This window comes from Zonotrichia leucophrys, chromosome 4 (assembly GCF_028769735.1).
Source record: "Zonotrichia leucophrys gambelii isolate GWCS_2022_RI chromosome 4, RI_Zleu_2.0, whole genome shotgun sequence".
Classification (NCBI taxonomy): Eukaryota; Metazoa; Chordata; class Aves; order Passeriformes; family Passerellidae; genus Zonotrichia; species Zonotrichia leucophrys.
In genome coordinates this window covers 41,382,363-41,403,167 of record NC_088173.1, presented here as the reverse complement: position 1 = coordinate 41,403,167, position 20,805 = coordinate 41,382,363, and the positions used below count along the sequence as shown (strand labels likewise).

Genomic DNA, 20,805 nt, shown 5'->3' with positions numbered 1-20,805 from the left:
TGATATCTTCTTGCCCAGTATCCTGGAGACAGATACATTTTCCTTCAGTTCCAAATACCTGCAAAAATGCAAAGGCTTTTCTGAGCCCATACAGGACAGTATGTGGGTATGACATTGATGCTGTGTAAAGAACCAAAGGTAAGACAGCCCTTGCTATACAAAGCAAGAGCACTGGTCCCCAGCCGAGGTTACTGGGCAGCATCAGCCACAGATTTCCAGAAGCTGTGCTAACTTGGAGCAGGATCACTGACAAGTATACCTCTTCTCCCACATGCTCCCTGATGCAGTTTTGCTTTCCAGGACAGATGTAGCTTCCAGTAACCCCAAAGATGATTTTGGACAAACTCTGGGGGATACTGAAGGAGCTCCTTCAGTTCTGTTGGCACTATAGCATATGAGGGCTCTGCCAGACCTTTGACAAATGCATGACCCCATGGAGTCACAATCTTTCTCCTTGGGAGATGACACAGAAGAGTACATGTTATGGATGGTTTCCATTTAAAATAATGATTTTTTAAAATAATCTCTTTTTCCTAGCAAGACTCATCACTAATTATTAAATATCAAGGGTGCCCATAAGAGCTCTCCTGGACAAAACACCACAGGGCAAGATCTTTTTATGTAGCTGTAACCTAGGATGGGTAAGTATATAATTGTTCATGAACCATGCTTCTGAGACTTTGGTCTTTCTTTTATCAATGACTTTATAATAATTAACTCTCTACTGTATTTATATAAGACTTAGAAGCATGCCACCAGCTAGTGAAAACATTGCATGGTCCCCGTGGCATTTGAGAAGGTGCACATGTCTCCAAGGAGGTGCAGAAATACTGCTATCTATCTTGTTCAGGGAGAGTGTGTCTGCAGCCTGGGCTGGAAACCTCAGCAGACAATTTGTATTATCAGATCTGGCCTTTCCCCAGGCAGCTTGGATGCAGGACTCAAAGGTATAAGTTGCTACACTGGGATGAGCTGTTGACTCCCTAGAAAGCCCTGCAGAGAGACCCTGACAAGTTGAAGGACTGGGAAATCACCAACCACATGAACTTTAAAGACAAGTGCTGTATTTTGCTATTGTTGGGACAGGGCAACCCTGGATGTATGGACAGGCTGGGGAATGAGAGGCTGGAGAGCAGCCCTGTGCAAAGGGCCCTGGGGGTGCTGGTCCATGGAAAGTTGAATGTGAGTCAGCAGTGCCCTGGCAGCCAGGAGGGCCAACCCTGTCCTGGGGGGCATCAGGCACAGCATGGCCAGCTGGGCAAGGGAGGGGATTGTCCTGCTCTGCTCTGCACTGGGGTGGCCTCACCTTGAGTGCTGGGGGCAGTTTGGGGTGCCAATATATAAGAAAGTATGAACTATAGAGAGCATCCAAAGGGGGGCAACAAAGATGGTGAAGGGCTTTGAGGACCAGCCATACCAGGAGTGGCTGAGGGTCACTTGGTCTGTTCGGCCCGGAGAAGAGGAAGCTGAGGAGAGACCCCATTGCAGTTACAGCTTCGTTGTGAGAGGAAGAGGAGGGGCAGACACTGACCTCTTCTCTGTGGTGACAATGACAGAAGCCCGGGGAATGGCCTGAAGTTGTGTCAGGAGAGGTTTAGGCTGGATATTAGAAAAAAGTTTCTTTGCCCAGAGGGTGGTTGAGCGCTGGAAAGGCTCCCCAGGGAAGTGGTCACAGCTCCAAGCCTGACAGGGTTCAAGATTTTGGGCAATACCCTTAGGTACATGGTGTGGTTCTTGTGACTGTCCTATGATGGGCCAAGAGTTGGACTTTATGATCCTTCTTGGGTCCCCTCCAACTCAGGATATTCTTCCATGAGCTAGGAAAAACCAGAGCACTTGCACAGGATGCAGAGAAGGCCACTGTTGCTCTCAGGATGACTGGTGCTCCAGCTTAAACCAACCAACCAACCAACACAACAAAAAAAGGAGATGAAAAACTGTGGTTATTTTGTTTGCACAGGTATTTGCTCGACTTCTAAGAGCCAATATGACTTGGTTTCTTTTTTTAATTGTGGGCACAGGTATCCTTGAGATTGTTTCTGAATGTGTCAATTCACAGTTGTTCCTGTCTTCAGGAGTGGAGCAGACTCCAGAGAAGGAAAGCCCCAACTGATGCATGCATTAGAGTCTGAGACATCGAGTGAAAGGAGTTCTGCCTTTCTGCAGTTTCAGCAGCTGGCCAGGAGCAATTTAACTTCACAGGGAAGTTTTTTCTCTTAGACACATGTATAGGACACATGTATAGACAGTCTGAAGGGACTGTGTTATCAGCTCTGGTAGCTGCTAGGATTTTTAGTGGTCCTGTATAAAGATAGCACAGAGCCATTCACATTCAAATAAGCAATAAAAGAAATGCGTTGTAGGAACGTGATTCCTCAGAGATAAGATTACATATTTCATTAGGGAGAGACAGAGCCTCATCAGCTTTGGCGCCTCATCGGCTTTGCTGCTGCGGGGCTCCCACAGGGATCAAGGTTCACATATTGCTGCAGGGCTTGAAACCTGTGCCCTCAGGAGTGCAAAACTCAGTAATTAATCCTACCCTAATAAATTTTTTTCTATCTTACTGTTTCCAAGGTCATGCCTGCCCCACGTGCTTATTTGTCAGACAATGCACAAAAAGTTATCATAAATTTTCCCTCATCTATCTTTGGGCAAACCTGTGGTATATCACAGGATTACTTAAGGTTAGCAACTGATTCAATACAGAGTTCAACCTTTCACACTTCTGTTTTGTGCTTGGCCACGTGTGAGGCACATCCATAATGTGCGTGAGAGGTTTAGTTAGTCCACAACACATAAACCCTGAGATGTTAAACACAACGTAAGTGAAGTATCACCTTATCAGACAGTCCCTCCAAGCAGCTTGCATGTTCTGTTTAAATATTAAATCTGGCTGAAGGTCACCACCAGCTGTCCATTAACCAAAATAAAAGGGTAAATCTGCACAGCAGCAACACCAGCCAAGGTGTGTCTTGAGCTGTGCCCCTTCTTTGTTTGGAATGAATAGAGCTTTCACCTCAACACTGCAAGGCAATGTTTAAAAACATCATAAAATTTTATTACAAGGAGAAGAAAACACACCTTGTATGAGTAATTGCTATTGAAAGATTAAAGGTGACAAACCTCAAGGAATGGATGTAGACATTGAGTCAAATGTTGATCAACATGATGCTTACCAGGAATTCTCCTGAGCTGCAGATCAGGCTGGCATGATACTGTGCCGTATTTCCAGCTTGGTGTCAAACCTCTCAGGTGTCACCCTGTTCTTCTAAGTTCTTCTAAGCCTTCTGATGTTTACATTTTTGTAATGAAATTTCTCATGCACATTTCATGTAAATAATGATTGCTTTGCATTCCTTTCTGGAGGAGGAGAAATTTGATAAACTCTTGGTTTGACCAGTGTAGCTGGAGAAGTGGCAACTACATCCTCCAATCCATGGTCACTTTTAAAAATCTGTAAATATTACAGTCAAAAATAAACTATGCTTTTTTGCCTTAGATGTTTCATGCATGTCTTATGCAGGTTGTTTAGCATTCCCATAACAATGTCTTAAACTGTGCCCCAGAAAAGTACCAGTTAAATCACAGTGATGTTAACATCACATATTTCACTTGAGTGGGAGATTTCCTAGCAGGTTCCCTGTTGCTCAGAGTGTGCTGCATTTCACTGATGTGTTCACACCTCCTGAATTTAGGCTTAGAGCTATAATCCTTCACAACCTTGCTTTGTCTTACAGGTGTTTTGACTCTACCTTGCTTTGCAGGCCAAAACCTGGCTTAATTGAGAATTAACACATCTGGGAGATATCTAAGACCTCTGTTTCCTCTCAGTGAACACAACAGTCTCTTAAGCTGCTAACACCAGATTCTTCTAGCATGTTTCCATGTCTGCAGTCATGTTTTCCTCCCCAGCTCTCTGATTTCTTTGAGACAGCAAGTCCCAGGGAGGGAGTTAAAGCACCCCAATGTCAAGCACTGCACCCTCTGTGAAATGTCCTGAACAAAGGGCAAGGACAACTTTATAGATACCCTCAGAGTTTTTACACCCATTCATGGCTGTTCTAATACGTAGCAGTGGCTGAGATTTTTTTTTCTCACTGCTAAATTGTTGTGATCTTTGGCTGGAAAAGAAATGCTTTGTCATGGTGAAATTGCCTGTGGACAAACAGCAGCAGCAGAGGGCAGTGCTGAAGAACTGTCCCTCCTTCATGTGCTAACTGTGGAGCAGAGAAACAAGAGGAACTCTCAGCATCCTTCTTCCCTGGTGCCCTCTGGTGACTGACACTGCTCTCCCAGCTCACGCTGCGCGGGATCCTGAAACACAAACCTGCTTTGGGGACAGGCCTTGGGGAAGAAAAGAAATAGTATCGATTTGGTCCATTAGTAACAGTGTCGGATGTGAAACTTGGTGGTCTGGTTTATTTCCCTGTAGTTCATGCAGGCAGCACCACCACTGCTCTGCACCAATAATGAAGGAACAGCAAAAGATCTTCTTGGAAACATAGAGAACCACCCTGGAAATGTAGGAAGGCTGTATCAGGAGAGGCTTGCATTAGCTGTGCTTTTACCACCATCCACTACATCAATACTCACACTGCATTAGCCTTGAAGAGAGGAGAGTATCTGATCTGATGCTCAGGGTCATACCCCACTACATCATCTCGTGTCCCTGTGGGATCAGTGCAGAGCTGGGGATGTTTAGCCTGGAAAAAAAGGAGGCTCAGGAGAGACCTTATTGCTCTCTACAACTACCTGGAAGGAGTTTGTAGAGAGATGGGGATCAATCTCTTCTCCCAGGTAAACCAGTGACAGGATGAAAGGAAACTAAAGGAAATGTCCTCGAGTTGTGCCAGGGGAGCTTTAGATTGGATATTAGGAGAAATATCTTCATGGAAAGAATGGTCAGGCATTGGAACAAGCTGCCCAAGTGGTGGAATGACCAGCCCTGGAAGTGTTAAAAAAATATGTAGATGTGGCACTTGGGACTGTGGTTTAGTGGTGAACATGCAGTGTTAGGTTGATAGCAGGACTCAGACTTGGAGGCCTTTCCAACCTTATCAGTGTGCTTTGTGAGACAGCCTGTCTCCCACTTCTGGGAGCCCTTCAGACTCTTTGCAAACATCCCCCAACTTAATTTCTGCCTCTGGAAGCAGTGGGAGAACCTCTCCTGTGGTGTGTGCTGCAGCCAAAATAGCTCAGGGTTTCAAATAACCCAAGGTGGAACACCCGTTGCCTGTAATTAGCATACCACATCCAGGATCTGGAATGAGTTAAAACTCAAGAGAAAGCCAGGCGTCCCTAACACCTGGGGAGAAGCTCTGCTGGCAAGAGCATCTTGTGCCTCAACAGCAGAGCAGCCAGAACTGTGATCTGGAGCTGGAGGATGCAGGAGTTGAAATCACTTAGAGCATCAAATACCTTGAGCTTTAAGCAGCTGGAGCATTTATCAGTCAGAGCTGTGAGAAACAGGAGCATCCCTAGACACATCAGCTGGGGTGTCTATCAACTGGAGCCAGGCTGTTTGTCACCCAGGTGCCACATGGGCTGTCCTCTGCAAGGAGCTCTATGTTATCTTATATATCAACAGTTCTAGTATCATTATAGTGCAAGCATTCCATATCACCAGAGTTTCATAACCCCTTGATGTTTCTCACAGGTAGCTCCTCTAAGCACTGACTGTTCCTGGTCCTTGCAGCAGCTATCTGACTCCAGATCCCACCAATCCACTCTTTTATAACACTGTTCTTATTGGCTACAGGTGTGGCCTCTTAACATCAGGCCTGCTCCCGATCTTTAGTAATTGGTTCAGCTGCAACTCATTGGGGAAAAAGATTATATTCCATACCACCTTCATTTACCCACCCTGTATCCCCCTACAGCTCTACCCAGCAAGGAGCCTGGCCCCTTCTCTTGCAGATTAAATACAAGTCACACACTCCTCACAGGTGAAGAGTCCCTGTCAGTCCCATTCCTGGCAGCAGAAGTGAGATGAGGGTGAGCCAGGCTCCTCTGGGCAGCCCGGCTCCGAGGGGCCACAGGCTGTGGTTGCAGGTGAGGGGGCAGCAAAAGGCAGTGGAGTCCCCTCCGTAGCTAAAAAAAGAGAGACACCAGTCAGTCAGAGCTCCTGGTGGCACACCCCAGAGACCCTCAGGAGATGCCTGTCCCCCTCCCTATCCAGAACAGTCACATCCCTCCCAGAAGGGCACTCCAGGAAGGGCATTTGCACAAACCCCTCAGTGAAGCAGGGCGCACTTTGCCCTGACTGTGTGCACAGGAGCTGTACCCACAAACACTGGGCTGTCCCCAGCACTACACAGAGCTCCTGGCAATGGGGTGCAGCTGAACCAGACCCCAACAACTCTTGGTTCACCTTTCCTGAGCTCCCTTCCAAGATCCCAAGGCCCCCAAACATTAGGCACAAACCTCCTAGGACGGGCTTTGGTCTGGGGGGCTGTGACAGATCCCCACATGGTGTTGACCCCCCTCTGGCATTGTTTGCCCCCCACCCATACTCATACAGTGCCAAGAAAGGCATCAGGAACAGAACCAACCCAGCCAGCCCTCAGAGGGGATCTCAAGTGCTTATTCATCACCCACAATGAGGTTTTCCTGGTTATGCTGGGCTTCTCCCACCCTAGCCAGCTGTGAGAGACCCCCTTGACAGCACGACTGGGTGTGGGGCTGTTTGGCCATCACTGTGGGCACTCACCAGGCATTGCCTGCAGCTCCTGAGCCCCTTGACACTCCTTGGATGAGGTAGGCACTTTTGGCTCTCCCCCAGGCCTGGGGCTGGCTGCTCCTGGCTCCTTGCTGCATTTCCACAGCACGGCCTGGGCAAACAAAGCCCCATGAGAACACAAGGGAAAAGCTGTGTCAAGAAGGACCTGTCTTAGCACCAGCAAGGAAAACGATCATCATGAGCATCCCGGTGTGAAAAACGCCAATCTCTTGTTTTCAAAATTTTAAAAGTTTAACAGTAATAAAATGGTTATAAAAATAGTAATACAATTAGAGTAATAATAATGTGGAGAATTTGAATTAGGACAACATGAGACAACAAATACAAAGAGTTACGGACATCTGGGTACCTTTTTCTGGGCACGAAAAAGGACACCACTGAACAAAGGATTAACCCTTAAAAGCAACAGCCTGTTGCATATTCATACACCCTCATACAAGATGCATAAATTCCATTCCAATACGGGATTCTGTGTGGTCATCATCACCTTCTTCCTTCTAATCGTAACAGCGCCTTCCAGGCAGGAAGAAGTTTGTTTCTTCTGATAAGAGGACAATAAATTCTTCTTCTCTGAAAGATTTAAGTGTTCTGTGGCTGCTATCTCACTGCAAGTCCTTTCTTTAAAAAAAGTACCCTACATAGCATCGTTTCTATTTTAACAATTTTTGTAACCTAAAACTATATTTCACACACTACTTAAGAGAATTAATACAGCATTACTTTGTAACACAACACATATAATATTGAATTTAATATTTGCGAAAAGCCAATCATAGAATACATGCATTTTTCGCACCGGTCTCGCGGGAGGCATCACAAGAAAACCACAACCATCCTGGCCCCAGCAGGCTGGCAGCAGCCTGAAGGGAGGTGGGAAAGCACAATGCAGGACTCCTCGAGCAGGAAAGGAAGGTTCAGCGTTACTGACAGAAGCGCCTCAGGACCCGGAAAACATCCCTATTTCGGACATAAGCAGCCGCGGGGCGCGGGGACTGCTGCCCCTCCAGGGCTGACTCCGGTCGGGAATTGCTGCCACGGAGGTGCCTCCCCTGGGGGTGCGGTGGGCAGGTCCATGTCCCTCGATATCCCTGGGCCATGGTGCCATCCCAATGGCGCTCAGCCCGAGAGTCCCGGTGCTCCTGGGGCGGGACAGATGAGGCAGCGCGGAGTTCTGGCACAGCCCGCAGGGATCTCACGGGAGAAGCGGGATCCCCGAGGAAAAACCGAGCTTGCTGCGCCTCCTTGTGTGCACCACGAGGGTGGAACACCGGCAGCAAGCGGGACAGCCAGGGACCGCCCGCTCCGGGATCGGGATGGGGTTCGGGATCGGGATGCGGGCAGGTGCAGCTTCGGGCTTTAGGACTCCATGATGCGGAGCACCTGCGACAAGAGGCTTTTCCTTCCTGCCCGCTGCTGGCAGCAGTTCGGCGAGGGTCGTGCTGGTGGCACCCTAAATAATGAATACAGGTGAGTGATCTTAAGTACATACTCGCTTTAGTAGTGGTGATTTGCAGTTACTTCTAATAAAGAAATTCACAGAAACAAAACCTCTGCGTCCTCGCGTCTGCTCAGCAGCCTGCTGGCTGCTTCTGGATCCTGGTGGAGGACATGGGAACTGTGAAAGTTCATGGCTTTGGCCCTGGTCCCGATGGACCAACCTCTGCATGCACTGGAGGAGAAAGAGACCCAGGGAGGAGACTCCATAATCAAGGATGCGCGTAGAAGGATGCCAAGCAGGAATGACTGTCAGGGAAGCCCAAAACAGCCAACACTGTGGGAGGAGAGATGGGGACAGGGAGCATTTGTCAGTCAGGGAGCCCCGTTCTGGGGACACACTGGAAAGAGGGGAGCTCAGCACTCCTGGCTGTGTGGCTTAGAAGTCCTGGATCTTGGGTGCTCTCAGCACTCTCGTGGGCTCCTGCAGTAGCAGCAGGGCCGTCACTGAACCGGCCCCCTCAAACCAGGCAGTTGCATGTGCTGTGCACTGGGGCTCAGAGCCGGCCCTCAGCCCTGCTCCATTGGCTGGCAGGGTGCACAGGGATTTGGGACCAGGAGGGAGCAGAGGCGGCCCAGCACTCCTGTGACATCAGTTCCCACAGCAGGCACACTGCCAGCTCCCGGCTCCGGCTGGCACCACAGCGCAGCCGCCTACCCCTGCTCCTCTGTGCACGTTTACGCGTGCGAGCACACAAGGACACGGCGCCAGCAGCGGCACAGCCTCGCCCCTTCGCACCCGCGGCAAATGCAGCGGGAGCTGTGACGGTGAGAAGAGGCCAGTGGAAAAGGTATTTTTGAATAAATTCCCGTCCTGTCCTGCAGGTGCCAGCACAGAAGCACAGATTTGACAGAGCCTCCGGGCCCCCTGCAGCCGTCTCTGGGCAAAGCCCCTCCTTTCTCTGTTCAAACCAATAAACTTTAAACCAATCTGAGCCAGAACAACCCCAGTCCCAGACTTACCTCTTCCCTGTTTGTCACCATGGTAGGCAATGGATAAACCTTGGCACCCCCAAGCCCCAGCTCTTCCACCCAACACCCACGAGCTGCAGGGGTCTGACCCGCAGAGAAGACATTCCCGTGGGATGGTCTCTTCACAATGTTTGTGTGGAGAAAGCAGAGTGACTGGGAATCCCACAGTACCTACCACCAGCACTCCCCACTTGTGTCTTGGTGCTGGGGATGGTCCAGGCATCCATAGGGATGGGTCCAGTGCTCTGGGGCCTCTCTGAGCAGAGGGCAATGTTGTCACCAGCTCTGCACATTGGTGGTGTCCGCAGAGAAATTGTTCCCATAGGAGATTTGGCTTTTGTTTTATCTTCTCCTCACTGAAGTTTGTGGTCTGGCCTCATTCCACTATGGGTGGGCAAGAGAAAGCCTCATTTATCTGACAACCTCATCATGCCTCTGGCCACACAGCCTAGAAAAGTACAGCACCAATTGTGATGCTGCAGAAAGACATAGGGACATAAATAACAGAGCACAGGCAGAAAGACAGGCAGTGCTTTTATTGCTGGCTTTACCAAGAGAAAAGGGGATCGAGCACAGTGAAGGCAAACTCCTCATGGTGCACATCCCAACATCCAGGGCAGCAGCAGCTCCTGCCTGCAGCGATTCTACAGGGTGCATTGAAGACAGCAGCATCTGCAATGGGATAGGAGAGCAGGATCACCCTTTACTCAGCCATTACTGCTCTGGCACTGCAGCAAACCTGTGTCTGGAGTCAGGTGCCAGAGGAAAGGGAGACCCCAGGAAGGCACTGGTGCTGTGCAGCAGTGACAGAGCAGTGCCAGCACCCCCAGTTACCAGAATATGCCCGTTGTCTTCCTGTGGTTGCTGTCTCTCTTCAACTGGCAGAGCGCACACGGGGTGCAGCACCAGATGGAGCAAAAGTCTCGCAGGATGGAGCCCTGTGGAGCAAGGGACAGTGCATGGAAAACCCCTTCCCACACCAAGCGTTAAACCTTTCAGCCTTCCTATTTTACATTGTCAGCACCCCATGGGACCTCACCTGGGCCCTGCAGCATCCTGCTGCTCATATCCAGCAAGAACTGGGATGAAGCAGCATGTGCTGGGATTACATCCAGCTCACAGTGCTGAGGCAGATATGTCCCTGACTCCTGGCCAGCTGGGATGCTCATGCAACTCCTGGCCTCAGCCCTTCCCCTTGGGCACCCCTTTCTCCTTCCTTGAGCCTCCAGCTCAGCACCCATCCAGTGGCTGTTGTTGCTGTGGGGACAGGCCCCCGAGCTGGGCACTCACTGGGATGTTGTATCTGGTGCAATACAGGGTCCTCATGGCCACAGTAGAGCCACACAGGCAGCACTCGCCCATGTCCCCAACCACCTGGCAGTTCAGGCAGAAAAAGCAGAACATCTAACAGAGACCTGTGGGACAGTGAGATGTGGACTTTGCCGACGGGTGCAAATACAGAAGGGGCAAAGCCAGCTGAGAGCTGCGGCTCCTGATATCAGGCAAGAGCTGCTCTGCCTGCAGGACCCATGGGAGTGGGGTTTGTGGCAGGGGTAATGCTGCAGGAGGAGTAGGAAACACATCACAAGCAGCAGCAGGGATGAGGGCTCCGTATGTACTCACATACACTGCAATCGGAGCAGCAGCCCTGTTTGCCACTCCCCAACAGGCTGTTGGGCAGCTGAGAACTGGGGTTGGACTGTAATCAGAGTTTGAGAGGCCATTGCCAGCACGGGCTCAGGTCCCTCCAGGCAGTTTGTGGTCTGGAAAGAAAAGCCATCAGAAGAAGATGCTGCAGGTGTTTCCGAAGTGGGTGTCTTGCTCAGGCTGCTGCATTCAGAGAGCTCCTTGCGGAGTCCCCACTGCCAGGGTAATGCTCCTCTCACCACAAAGAGGGGGGCACAGCTCTGCCAGAAGCTGCCACTACCCTCTGAAGGAAAGCCCGCTCTAAAATCAGCCTTCCACCAAAGGCAGCAGCACATCATCCTATGCAAGTAAAACGTCTGTAAAACAAAGGTCCCTCTGCTTCAGAACTGCAGTGCTTCAACACCTCAAACTAGTCTTTTCATCTCCAGGTCATCTTTCATTGCTGTCTGCGTAAAATCACATAAAAATATCTGTGTAAAATTGTCTGCATTTTGGGCAGGTTCTGGGGGCTTTGTTTTGTTCTGTTTATGATCACAGTCTCCCAAAGTTACTACTGCTCAGTTCTAGTCTCCCCAGGCTCTCAGGAGCCCTGCCACCAGTTCCTATCCCTCCTCCACTGAACTGTCTGTGCCAACAGGTGATCCTCCTCTTTGTCGGTCTTGTGGGGTTACCGTGGCCTTCCTCAGCAACAGGCTGCATTCTCGGAGAGCAGGAAACTTCCTGCTCCACAGTACCATCCCCAAAATCACTTGACCAAAGTAACAACTCCACCTGCACCTCCATCAGTGGCCCCTTCCCTCCCTGCCACCCCTGCAAGGCGCAGGACCAGCTTCTGCCACTCTCAGTTTTGGTTTTGGAGCTTTAATTAAAACAAACAAAAAAAATTTTGAGGATTCTCCCACAGTACTCCCATGCAGACACATTCCTTGCCCTTTGTCCAAGCTCAGCACCACTTTGTTAAGACTCTAAGAGGATTGTTTTCACACCAGAATTGCTCAGTTACAGTAAGTTAAGTATTAAATGACACAAGAAATGGGGCGGAACAATTACTATGCCCAGAACTCAGACTGTGCCATTGAGCTCATTACCTAAATCAGAGTGGCACCGGCTGTGGCACTGCATTTGCACTGACTAATGGCAACAGGTGGCAAAGGGTTGCTGGCTCTGCTGGAAGCTCTTGTGACTCCTGAGCAAAACAGACACATCCCAGCTGTCAGAAACAGCCTGTTGCTGTAGGATGAGCCCTTGTTCCTGGCAGTCCCAGGAAGAGGAAAAGGGTTGCTGAATTATGGTGTAAGAGGGAAGAAAGCTGGTAAAAATTTTCACATGGTTTGCTCCTGAGTTGTTGCAGCTTTCTGCAGGCAGTGGAAGCATGGCTAGGCTGTCCCTACCTGAGACACCTGTGAGTGCAGCAGGGGACACTGCATCCATCGTCCCTCTCTGGTCACCTCCTGGCCCTGCCTTGGCCAGCTGTCCCTGTTTGTTCATCTGTGAGACCTCAGGTGATTCCCATCCCCGCTGCAGCCAATGTAACACCTCCCAGCAGCCCCTTCAGGAAGCCTTGCACACAATGATTTAAGAGGAACCAGGAGGGGCAGGGGAGGAGACAGACCCTGGACAGGCTGTGCAGGGGTGAGCCCACCATGCGGCTGGGATGTTCAGCAGCAGGCAGGACCACAGGGACCACAGGGAGAATTGTGCACAGGAGCAGCAGCAGCAGCAGCAGCAAGAGAAATTTTAGGGACAGGATTCCTCCAGTCAGGCTTCTCCTTCCCCTCCCCAGGTATGAGCACACCACATCCCTGCACAGGTGGTGGCTGCAGTGCAGAGCAGGCAGCACCAAGGAGAAGCCTCTGCCACACACTCAGCTACTGAGAGGTGGGCCAGGTCCAGCACAAAAAAATGTATCGCAATTTCACAATTCACGCCACCATGGCATCACCAGCCATGCTGGAATGACTGATGGGGGCAAAAGCATCCTGAGGTGCATGCAGCTTCATTTCACCAACAGCCAAGGTCATAAAGCTGTATCTATAGGCACTGTATGTGCACAAATACAGTGCACTATATGAGCAACACAGTGCAAAAACTGCTGTCGTCCACCTCTGCTCCCCACAGGTGTCAAGATGCCATCAGCAGCACCCACCACACTGTAGTTAACCCTGAAGCAGCTTTCCAGGTAGAAAACCTCACCTTTGCTTCCACCCTTTCCCCTTGCCCAGCATCACCACTTCAGCCACAAGCAGTTTCTGTACCAGCCCAAAGCAAAGCCATGCCACACGTACTTTCCAAGCTGTCCTTGTCCCAGCAGAGACGTGTCCTTTTCCTGGTTCTCATGCTTTATATGCACTCTGGCAAGTGACCCCTGCTCCCTCTGACTAACAGAGCGAATGGTAGCTTAGGTGCAGCTCTGCACAATGGCAGCTTCCCTGCTGCATTCCTGCTGCCAGCCCTCACCTCTCCCCACCCAGTCGTTCTCCAGGCCCTGAGCCCTGGTGGGAGAAGTTTTCCAAGAAGGGCAGTTTGTTCCCAGGCTCCTGTGCTGCTCTAAGCCTGTTGGAGGGGGAGCTCCATTCCTTTGACAAACCCGAGCATCTGCAAGAACTGTCTGTATCTGCACTGGCTGACACAGGGGTGGCCTTTCTCAGGCTAAAAATGCATTTTTCTGCATTGCCAGAGATCATCCGTCTGAGTCATCTGGGTTTAAGCAGTTGGGAGTGCCATCACACACATCCACCCCCCCAGCATGGACAGTGCCACTACTTGCCCTTAAAAAGTTTTGTGGTAAAGGGGAAGGTAGAGTGGGGACAAAAAAAAATGATATTCTCCTTAAAGAATGAAGCTGGGAGATATCTGCAGGGATCAAAAGTCCTTTAGCATTTCTCTTGACATTGATGGAGAGAGGGTGGATGCAACCTCCACCTTCAGGGTGGGAATGCAGGGCTCACAGCCCAGTGCAGACAGATGGGCAGTGTAATGCCATGCAGGAAGATAGCACTATTTGTACCTAGAGAGGACACAGATAACCCACAACCCAGACAGGTTTTTTATTGCACGTGTGGAGGAATTCATGCTCAGGGTCCATATCTCTTCAACATCAAGGTGAGCTGGTGCCAGGTACCCCATGTCTTTCTATTCAGAAAGTGTCATTCACCAACAGCAGAGGTCACTTGGCTGCAGGAAAACCCAACTCTGCCCTGCAGCAGTAGTCATTTTCCCAAATTTTGAAACTTGGATGAGCAACACTGACTCCTTCAATGTATTAAATATCCTTTCTAACAGCTGATCCAATAACAAAATACTAGTGAAAAATCTCTGCAGCAGGCACAGGGAAATCTCAGCTACACCAAGGGCTGCTGAGATGGATGGAGCAGGAGAAGGATTGGTGCTCTCAGGTGGTGCAAGAGTGACATACACAGAGGTAGGAAGACAAACTCAAAACTTTATTTCTGCAGTTAAGTAGGGAAAATCAAATGCAGTCAAGGCAAGCTCCACATGGTGCATTTCCCAACAGTCAGAGCAGTGGTGACTCCTGCTTGCAGCAGCTCCAAGGATGCAGCGAGGATGGCAGCCTCTGCAACAGGATGGGAGAGGAGTGTCAGGACTGAGATGTGCCTCACCACACTCTGTGTATCACCCAGTCCTCCTCCCTCCACCCCGCACAAGGTCCCCAGTGACATTTTTCTTCAGGACGTGTCACTCTGGCTAACTGTCCATGGCCATTTCCCCACTGCAGCAAACTCGGTCTGGTGTCAAGGTGTTGGCAGGAGAAGCTCTGGGAAGCCCCCTGGCTGCGAGTGACAGCAGCTTTATGGACGAGCACCACCATCCCTGGCTTACCAGAATATGCCAAGCTCCCTCCTGCGGTTGATGTCTCTCTTCATTTGGCAAACAGAGCAAACAGTGCACCACAGGGTGACACAGTAGTCAGAGCAAATGGACCCCTGTTAGGGAGAAACAGGTTAGGGACAGAGGCTTTCCAGAGACCATGTTCCAGCCAAGAAAATGTTAATCGCATTCCAGGTCAAGTACTCTATTCTTCTCAGCAGGCTGCATCCTGAGTAGAAAACACTGAAGCCTTGGGCTGGCAAACCCCAGGAACCACGGAAAGGAAGGAAGGAGCCCTTTGTGCAGGCTGCAGATAACTGCTTATCTTTTGACTTCTGACTTTCAGACTGGGAAGAAAAACGTTCACAAGAACAGACAATGTGGGCAAAGTGAACTTGGGTCCCTATGGTTTGCCCTTGGGATGGCAGCAACAACCTCCCTCGCAGGAAGAAACACTCTCACATAGGCACTGTCCACCTTTCTCCCAGACCTGATCATGGATCTTTATCCGTGTAACCAGCTTCACCTATTCTTTATTCAGCCCACAGTTATCTCAATCTAAGCTCAAAGACGAAGCAGCAGCTGAGATGGATACGAATGGGAAAAGAAGGGGGAGTGGCAATCCCTGCTGTCCTGAGTCCCTCCCTCAAGCGCAGAGAGAGAGGCCTTGGGGCACCCTGTCCTTCAGGCCCGCAGTGGGTGAGGGGCAGGCTCAGCACTGACCGGGATGTTGTATCTGGTGCGGTACAGGGTCCTCATGGCCACGCTGGTCCCACACAGGCAGCACTCGTTCATGTCCCCAGCCACCTGGCATGCCAGGCAGGGGAAGCAGAACATCCCGCAGCAGCCTGGCAGGGGAAGAAACACAGCCCTGGCTGAGGCTCTGCCTACCGGCCTGGAGCCGCCGGAGCAGCTGGGAGAGCCAGGCTGCCGGGCTGCGCTGTGGCACCCCCACAGAGGCAGCAGGGGCAAGGAAAGCGTGCCCAGGCCACTCACAGACGCCACAGTCGGAGCAGCAGTCCATCAGGCCTGTCTGCCACGTGCACCTCGAGACAGAGGACATGGCCGCGCCAAATTGGGGCTGGATCGTCACTACGGTTGGGGCAGCCATTCCCAGGCCCTCTTCTGAAAGAGACAGGAAACAGGAGAGTCAGTGAAAAAACCGTGCTTGGTCTGAACCTACAACCAAGCTGGTGGCTACCACCCTTCCGCAGGCCGCCTCCTGCCCAACTCCCTAGCTGCCACTGGAGGGGATAGAGCATAACCATATCTTGCCTGCATTTCTATCTGTTCAAGGTTTTTGCATTATCTGCCATTTTATCCAGCCTTCAAAATAGCATCTCTGATGTTCCCCACTCCACTCCATAAAGGCTTTACTAGTGCTTAGACATGACTCATTCCCCTCATGCTGAACTGGGCAGTGAACCCAAGCTAAAGGGAGTGACTTGGGCATTCCAGTTGTTGGATTTGGTGTATTTTACACGGCATGGGCACAGGGTATGTGGGAAGCAGCTGTGGGCTCACTTCCTCATAACAAAGCCAGGCTACACGCAAGAGAGCAGTATAGAAAACTCGTATCTCCAGTTTCCTGATGTATGGAGCCACAAAGAGAGAAAATCAATGCCCAAAGTTTGAAACATTCTCCTTGCCTTTATATGGTTAAGAAAGCAAGTAAACCTTGAAAATCAGTAAACCTCAGGTCGAAAATAATAATAATGATGATGATTATAATGATAATAGTAAGAATAGAAACAAGAGCAATTTCTTTCTGCTTCTAATTCCCAAGCCAAGTAAAAAAGCACAAAGCTTTTCTAGGTAACAAGTCTAAGAAAGTTTGGGCTTGGGTGGGGTTCTCTGAGATAAGATAGACTGCCTGCTCACATTTGTTGTGACTTCTTTTCTGTAAATTGGGTGGATTTATTTTATGTCTTAGAAACAGCAGTTTGACAAAGGCAGACCCACCCTACTGGGTGGTCAGCCTCTTCCTCCTCCTCATCCTATTGCTTCTGATCTCAGAAGCCAGAATAGAAACTGAAATGAAGGAGTGATGCTGGGGGAGCACTTTCTTTCTCCATAAGCACTTTCTTTCTCAAGAAATCCCACTCATGGCTTCAGCTGGTAGCACCAGCCTGCAAGCCCTGCAGGAGTGCAGCTGGGGGTAGTATCAGGTGTGTGCCCAGAGGGAAGCGCAACACCTCTGCCAACCCACAGCTTCCCTCTGCCTGGAACAGCAGTGCCACCACACAAGTATTATTCACCTATTTTCTCCTCTCCTAGCTGCAAACAATAATGAAGAGTTTGAAGCATAGCTGCTCTTGCCACCAACAGCACAACCCCTTGAAGGGACAAGCAAGCACACGGAGAGAGCAGGTATCACAACCCATCAATATCCAAACTTCTGGCAGGGCATCTCAGTTTAAACAGAGAGTACTGAGTACCAGTCAGATTCATTTAACACATTTGTACAATTGTGTTAGCATCAGAAAGCAGTAAGCAAAGGTAAACTCTCCATAATCCAGCTTTTGCGCACAGCTTTTTAAATCATATCCCCCCCCCCCCCCCCCTGGTAGGATTTTCCATATAGTTTGATTTATATTTTGTGCTAAGCAGGAAAAAAGAAAAAAAAACCCCTACTTTGACACTATTACCCCACTCTTCCCAGGCTAACAAGTTAGTAATATTTCCATGCTTTTAGAGAACTAACCTGGTGAGCAGCCTTGCCTCCTCTCCCTACACAAAGAGGCTCTGGCAAAGATGAAACTAAACTAACTTTGGCAGCCAGTAGTAAAAAACATACAAGTGGGAGGTAACTTGAAGGGGGAGGTCTGGAGCTGGGCCCTGTCCTTACAACCACAGACTTTACAAATGCAGAACACAGTAATTTATTTTTCCTTTTCCCAAGATTAGTTATTTCTTTTTTTAAGAAAATGTTTGCATGCTTATTGTCTTATTCCCTTAACTTTGCCCACATGATGTTGCTGCTCAGGGAAGAGCAGTTCTGAATAATGTACTTTTATCAGAACAGACATACAGGTTTTCATTTCTTAGAAAACACATCCTACATGGGGAGGCTTTCCATAATAATTAGGCTGATTCCCTAAGTGCTTGTCACAGGCCGTGTAGCCCAGCCACTACAACAAAATTAACTGAGCAATTACCACACACACATAAATTTCACTTCATAAGACACTGATATTACAGTTTCTACACTGACATGCCCCAAATACGTAACCACTCATGTCCCGTGCAAGACAGTTTTGGATGCACTTCCAAATTTTGTGGAGAATCTGTGGCACTAGGACAGCACTTTTTGTTTCCCAGCAGGATGCACACAGCATGCAGAGATCCCAGAGAGGGTCTGGGTGGTGTTTCTCAGGAGCAAGTCAAGCTCAATGCATCCCATGGGAAGTGCTGATGCTGAGATTCCCTTCTCTCTCGTCCTCATGAAAAATGGGGAAAGGAGAAGTTTGGGCTGAACTTCAATATGGCAGCTTTGCCAACAGGCTGGGACTTCGGGTGCTTTATGGGAAGGCTTTTACCAGTAGTGCTGCTGAGAAAACAGAGAGATGTGCCTTGAAATGCTTCCCTTGGCTTCCAGCAGCTCCAAAGTGTCTGTGTCTGTCCCTGCTTTTTACAATGGGGCTGCCTGGCCACTCCCTGGCTGGCTCATACACAGTTGGTGTTCTTTGTGAGAACATTGCAATAGGCTATGAAAACTGAGGTTTGCAAAAAGTTGTGAATCAGCAGATTGTCCCTGGAGGAGGAGATGCCTGACATCCCAGCAGCTGGCTGGATGAGGCTCATGGCCAGAAGTCTGCTGGGGAGGAGGGAAACAGGAAGCTGAAATGCAGTCAGGTTTTCTAGGTGGTAAGAAGGAAAAGCTCCAGAGAGACCTCCGAGCACCTCCCAGTACCTAAAGGGAGCTACAAGAGAGCTGGGGAGGGACTTTTCACAAGGGCATGTAGTGACAGGGCAAGGGGGAATTGCTTTGAACTGGAGGAGGATAGGTTTAGTCTGTATTACAAAGAAATTCTTCATTATTGGGGTGGTGAGGCATTGGAATAGGTTGCCCAGCAAAGCTGTGGATGCCCCATCCCTGGAAGTGTTCAAGGTCAGGTTGGATGGGGCTTTGAGTAACATGCTCTACTGGAAAGCATCCCTGCCCACAGCATAGGGTTTGAAACTAGATGATATTTAAAGTCCCTTCCAAACCAAGCCATTCCATTTTTATTTCTAAGAGGACAACGGAAAAATTCCACTGAAATCAATATTCACCAATTTAACATGTACTACAGTAAATGCAATACTGATGAGGATTCAGGAGCACAAAGGTATTAAGGGGGATTAAAAACATCTCCCTTAATACCTTTTTGCTTTCTCTGCAAAGGACAAAGTATGGATTACACAGTCTACCTCTGTATTTTATGGAGCAGCTACAAGCAGAAACTCATCTATTCCAGTTTGGGCCACTCACACGTAAAAGTTTGTGCTTGTTCTCTGTACCACTTAAAAGAAGTCCAACTTGCAGCTTCAAACATGACCACAAATGAACAAAGCCACTTTCCCCAGCACGCTGCCTTGTACTATTTACACAAACTAAGGTGTCTTCAGTGGTAAGAGGTGTGTTCTTTCACAGAGGATCCATGAATCCCATTGGTGTGCAGGTCAGGGGGGCTGTCTGGCACAGGAGGGTGCCTGGGGGCCTCTCTCCAAAGCTCTGGTCCCACCAGTCCTTTCCGGAGACAGAGCTCTGTTTCAGACATGGAGAAGGTCTTCTGAATCAGAAACTTCACCTTTTTGCTAGATGTCTCCACAGATTCAACGGAAGAACATGTTACCCACAAACCTCGCTCTCTTCCCACAGCTTGAAATGGCTCAGGCAGAAGGGAAGTTCCTACAATGGTAAAAGCTGCAGGAGAATGGAACTGAGAAAGTGCAAGGGGAAGTTTTCACAGCCCTTAGAAATATAGCTGAGGGTCAGTTGCACATCTCACCAACACTGAAGCCATTGCAGTTGGTACAAGCAGGGAGCTGCTCCCATGTCTGCACATCGCTCATCTCTGCCATGCCAGGAACACTGCACGCAGTGGAGAGAGTCTTGGGTGGCTGATCAGAGAGGAAATGATACTATGCCTGGGAGTGTGCAGTGTGTCCGGGCAAGGGGCCTGAACCCCTGTGCCACAGGCACCGAAACATAAAGTCCAGCACAGTGAAGAGCTCCCAGCCAGGGCCAAAGGGTACCACCAGCTTCACAGCCGCTCTTAGTCACAGCTGGTCACACCTAAAAGTGGTTTCAAATCCCTCTACAATTGCATGCTAGCACTAACAATGGTTTGTCACAAGATGTTTCACACATCTTGTGTGAGAAAGACATCACACATCTTGTAGCTGAGCTTCTGCTTCCTGTGGCTTGCTACCTTTTCATGCTTTCAGTGGTGCCACTCTTTCTCTAGGTCACTCAGACTTATGGGATAATATCCTGTGGGAATCAAGTTTTACCTCAGGAGCTCACAAGGTAAAAAACAACTAAAGTAAAATCAACAAGTCAATCCCCTTGTTACAAACGGATCAGTCCAACTTACACATTTTGTAGTCTGCTGCTTCATTAACTGCCTAAATCTCACTGAGTTCACCTGCACGCAAGCAGAACTACCAGAAGGTGCAAGTGCGGATCTCCCTGTACCCATCCCCATCCCCATAGAATGGTGGGAAGCCCGAGAGCACTTCAGCTGCTCTTGGGTCAGCTCCAGAGGCTTTCTGGAGTAAGCTGGCCCATGGCTAATTTCCAGCTTGGACATGTGCTCTTTGCCTTTTCTATGGCAGTTTTATCCCAAGCTGACGGCTTCCTCCAGAGCAATGCAGGGGATGATGGACCTTCCCTTCTGCTGTCCCTTGTGTCTGCCACACGGGGTGTCCTTGCTTTAACACCTGAGCAGGAGTGAAGTGAACAGCCACACAGGATGCATCATAAAGTTAATCCAGCATTAACCAAGGTATTAGCAAAAGGACATCCAACGCACTTTGCAACGGTATTTGGTGGGTGAAAAGTATTTTTTTAATGTATTGATGTTATTTAGCAGAATACATTGTACTGTAGATTAAAAAAGGCCTTTACTACTTAA

General features: G+C 49.4%; 1 protein-coding gene, 1 long non-coding RNA gene and 1 pseudogene across 3 annotated transcripts; all 3 read right to left on the bottom strand.

Moving 5' to 3' along the window:
* Window positions 1-4,136: 4,136 nt before the first annotated feature.
* On the bottom strand, window positions 4,137-5,672 carry LOC135447442 (uncharacterized). The gene is made up of 3 exons (XR_010440123.1): window positions 5,422-5,672; window positions 4,597-4,706; window positions 4,137-4,517 (listed from the first exon to the last, which is right to left on the bottom strand). It is a non-coding gene; the product is annotated as an uncharacterized LOC135447442 (long non-coding RNA).
* A 4,366-nt stretch (window positions 5,673-10,038) lies between these two features.
* LOC135447410 (placenta-specific gene 8 protein-like) lies at window positions 10,039-10,932 on the bottom strand (annotated as a pseudogene).
* A 3,335-nt stretch (window positions 10,933-14,267) lies between these two features.
* Window positions 14,268-17,524, bottom strand: LOC135447409 (placenta-specific gene 8 protein-like). Of its 2 annotated transcripts, XM_064712345.1 has the most exons (5): window positions 17,388-17,524; window positions 15,680-15,808; window positions 15,407-15,531; window positions 14,696-14,799; window positions 14,268-14,429 (listed from the first exon to the last, which is right to left on the bottom strand). In XM_064712345.1, coding segments are annotated over exons 2-5 (345 nt in total). In that variant the 5' UTR covers window positions 15,795-15,808; window positions 17,388-17,524; the 3' UTR covers window positions 14,268-14,428. The 2 variants fall into 2 exon arrangements, with proteins under 2 accessions (XP_064568415.1, XP_064568414.1); XM_064712344.1 differs by lacking the exon at window positions 14,268-14,429 and having other exon boundaries at window positions 14,692-14,799.
* Window positions 17,525-20,805: the final 3,281 nt, after the last annotated feature.

What these genes read in the sequence shown, in the direction of transcription:
- LOC135447409 (XM_064712344.1), bottom strand. Translation starts at nt 15,794, where the DNA reads ATGGCTGCCCCAACCGTAGTGACGATCCAGCCCCAATTTGGCGCGGCC. An exon ending in CTGCTCCGACTGTGGCGTCT is followed by an intron (nt 15,532 to 15,679) that starts GTGAGTGGCCTG and finishes TTCCCCTGCCAG; the next exon opens with GCTGCTGCGGGATGTTCTGC. An exon ending in GCACCAGATACAACATCCCG is followed by an intron (nt 14,800 to 15,406) that starts GTCAGTGCTGAG and finishes TCTCCCTAACAG; the next exon opens with GGGTCCATTTGCTCTGACTA.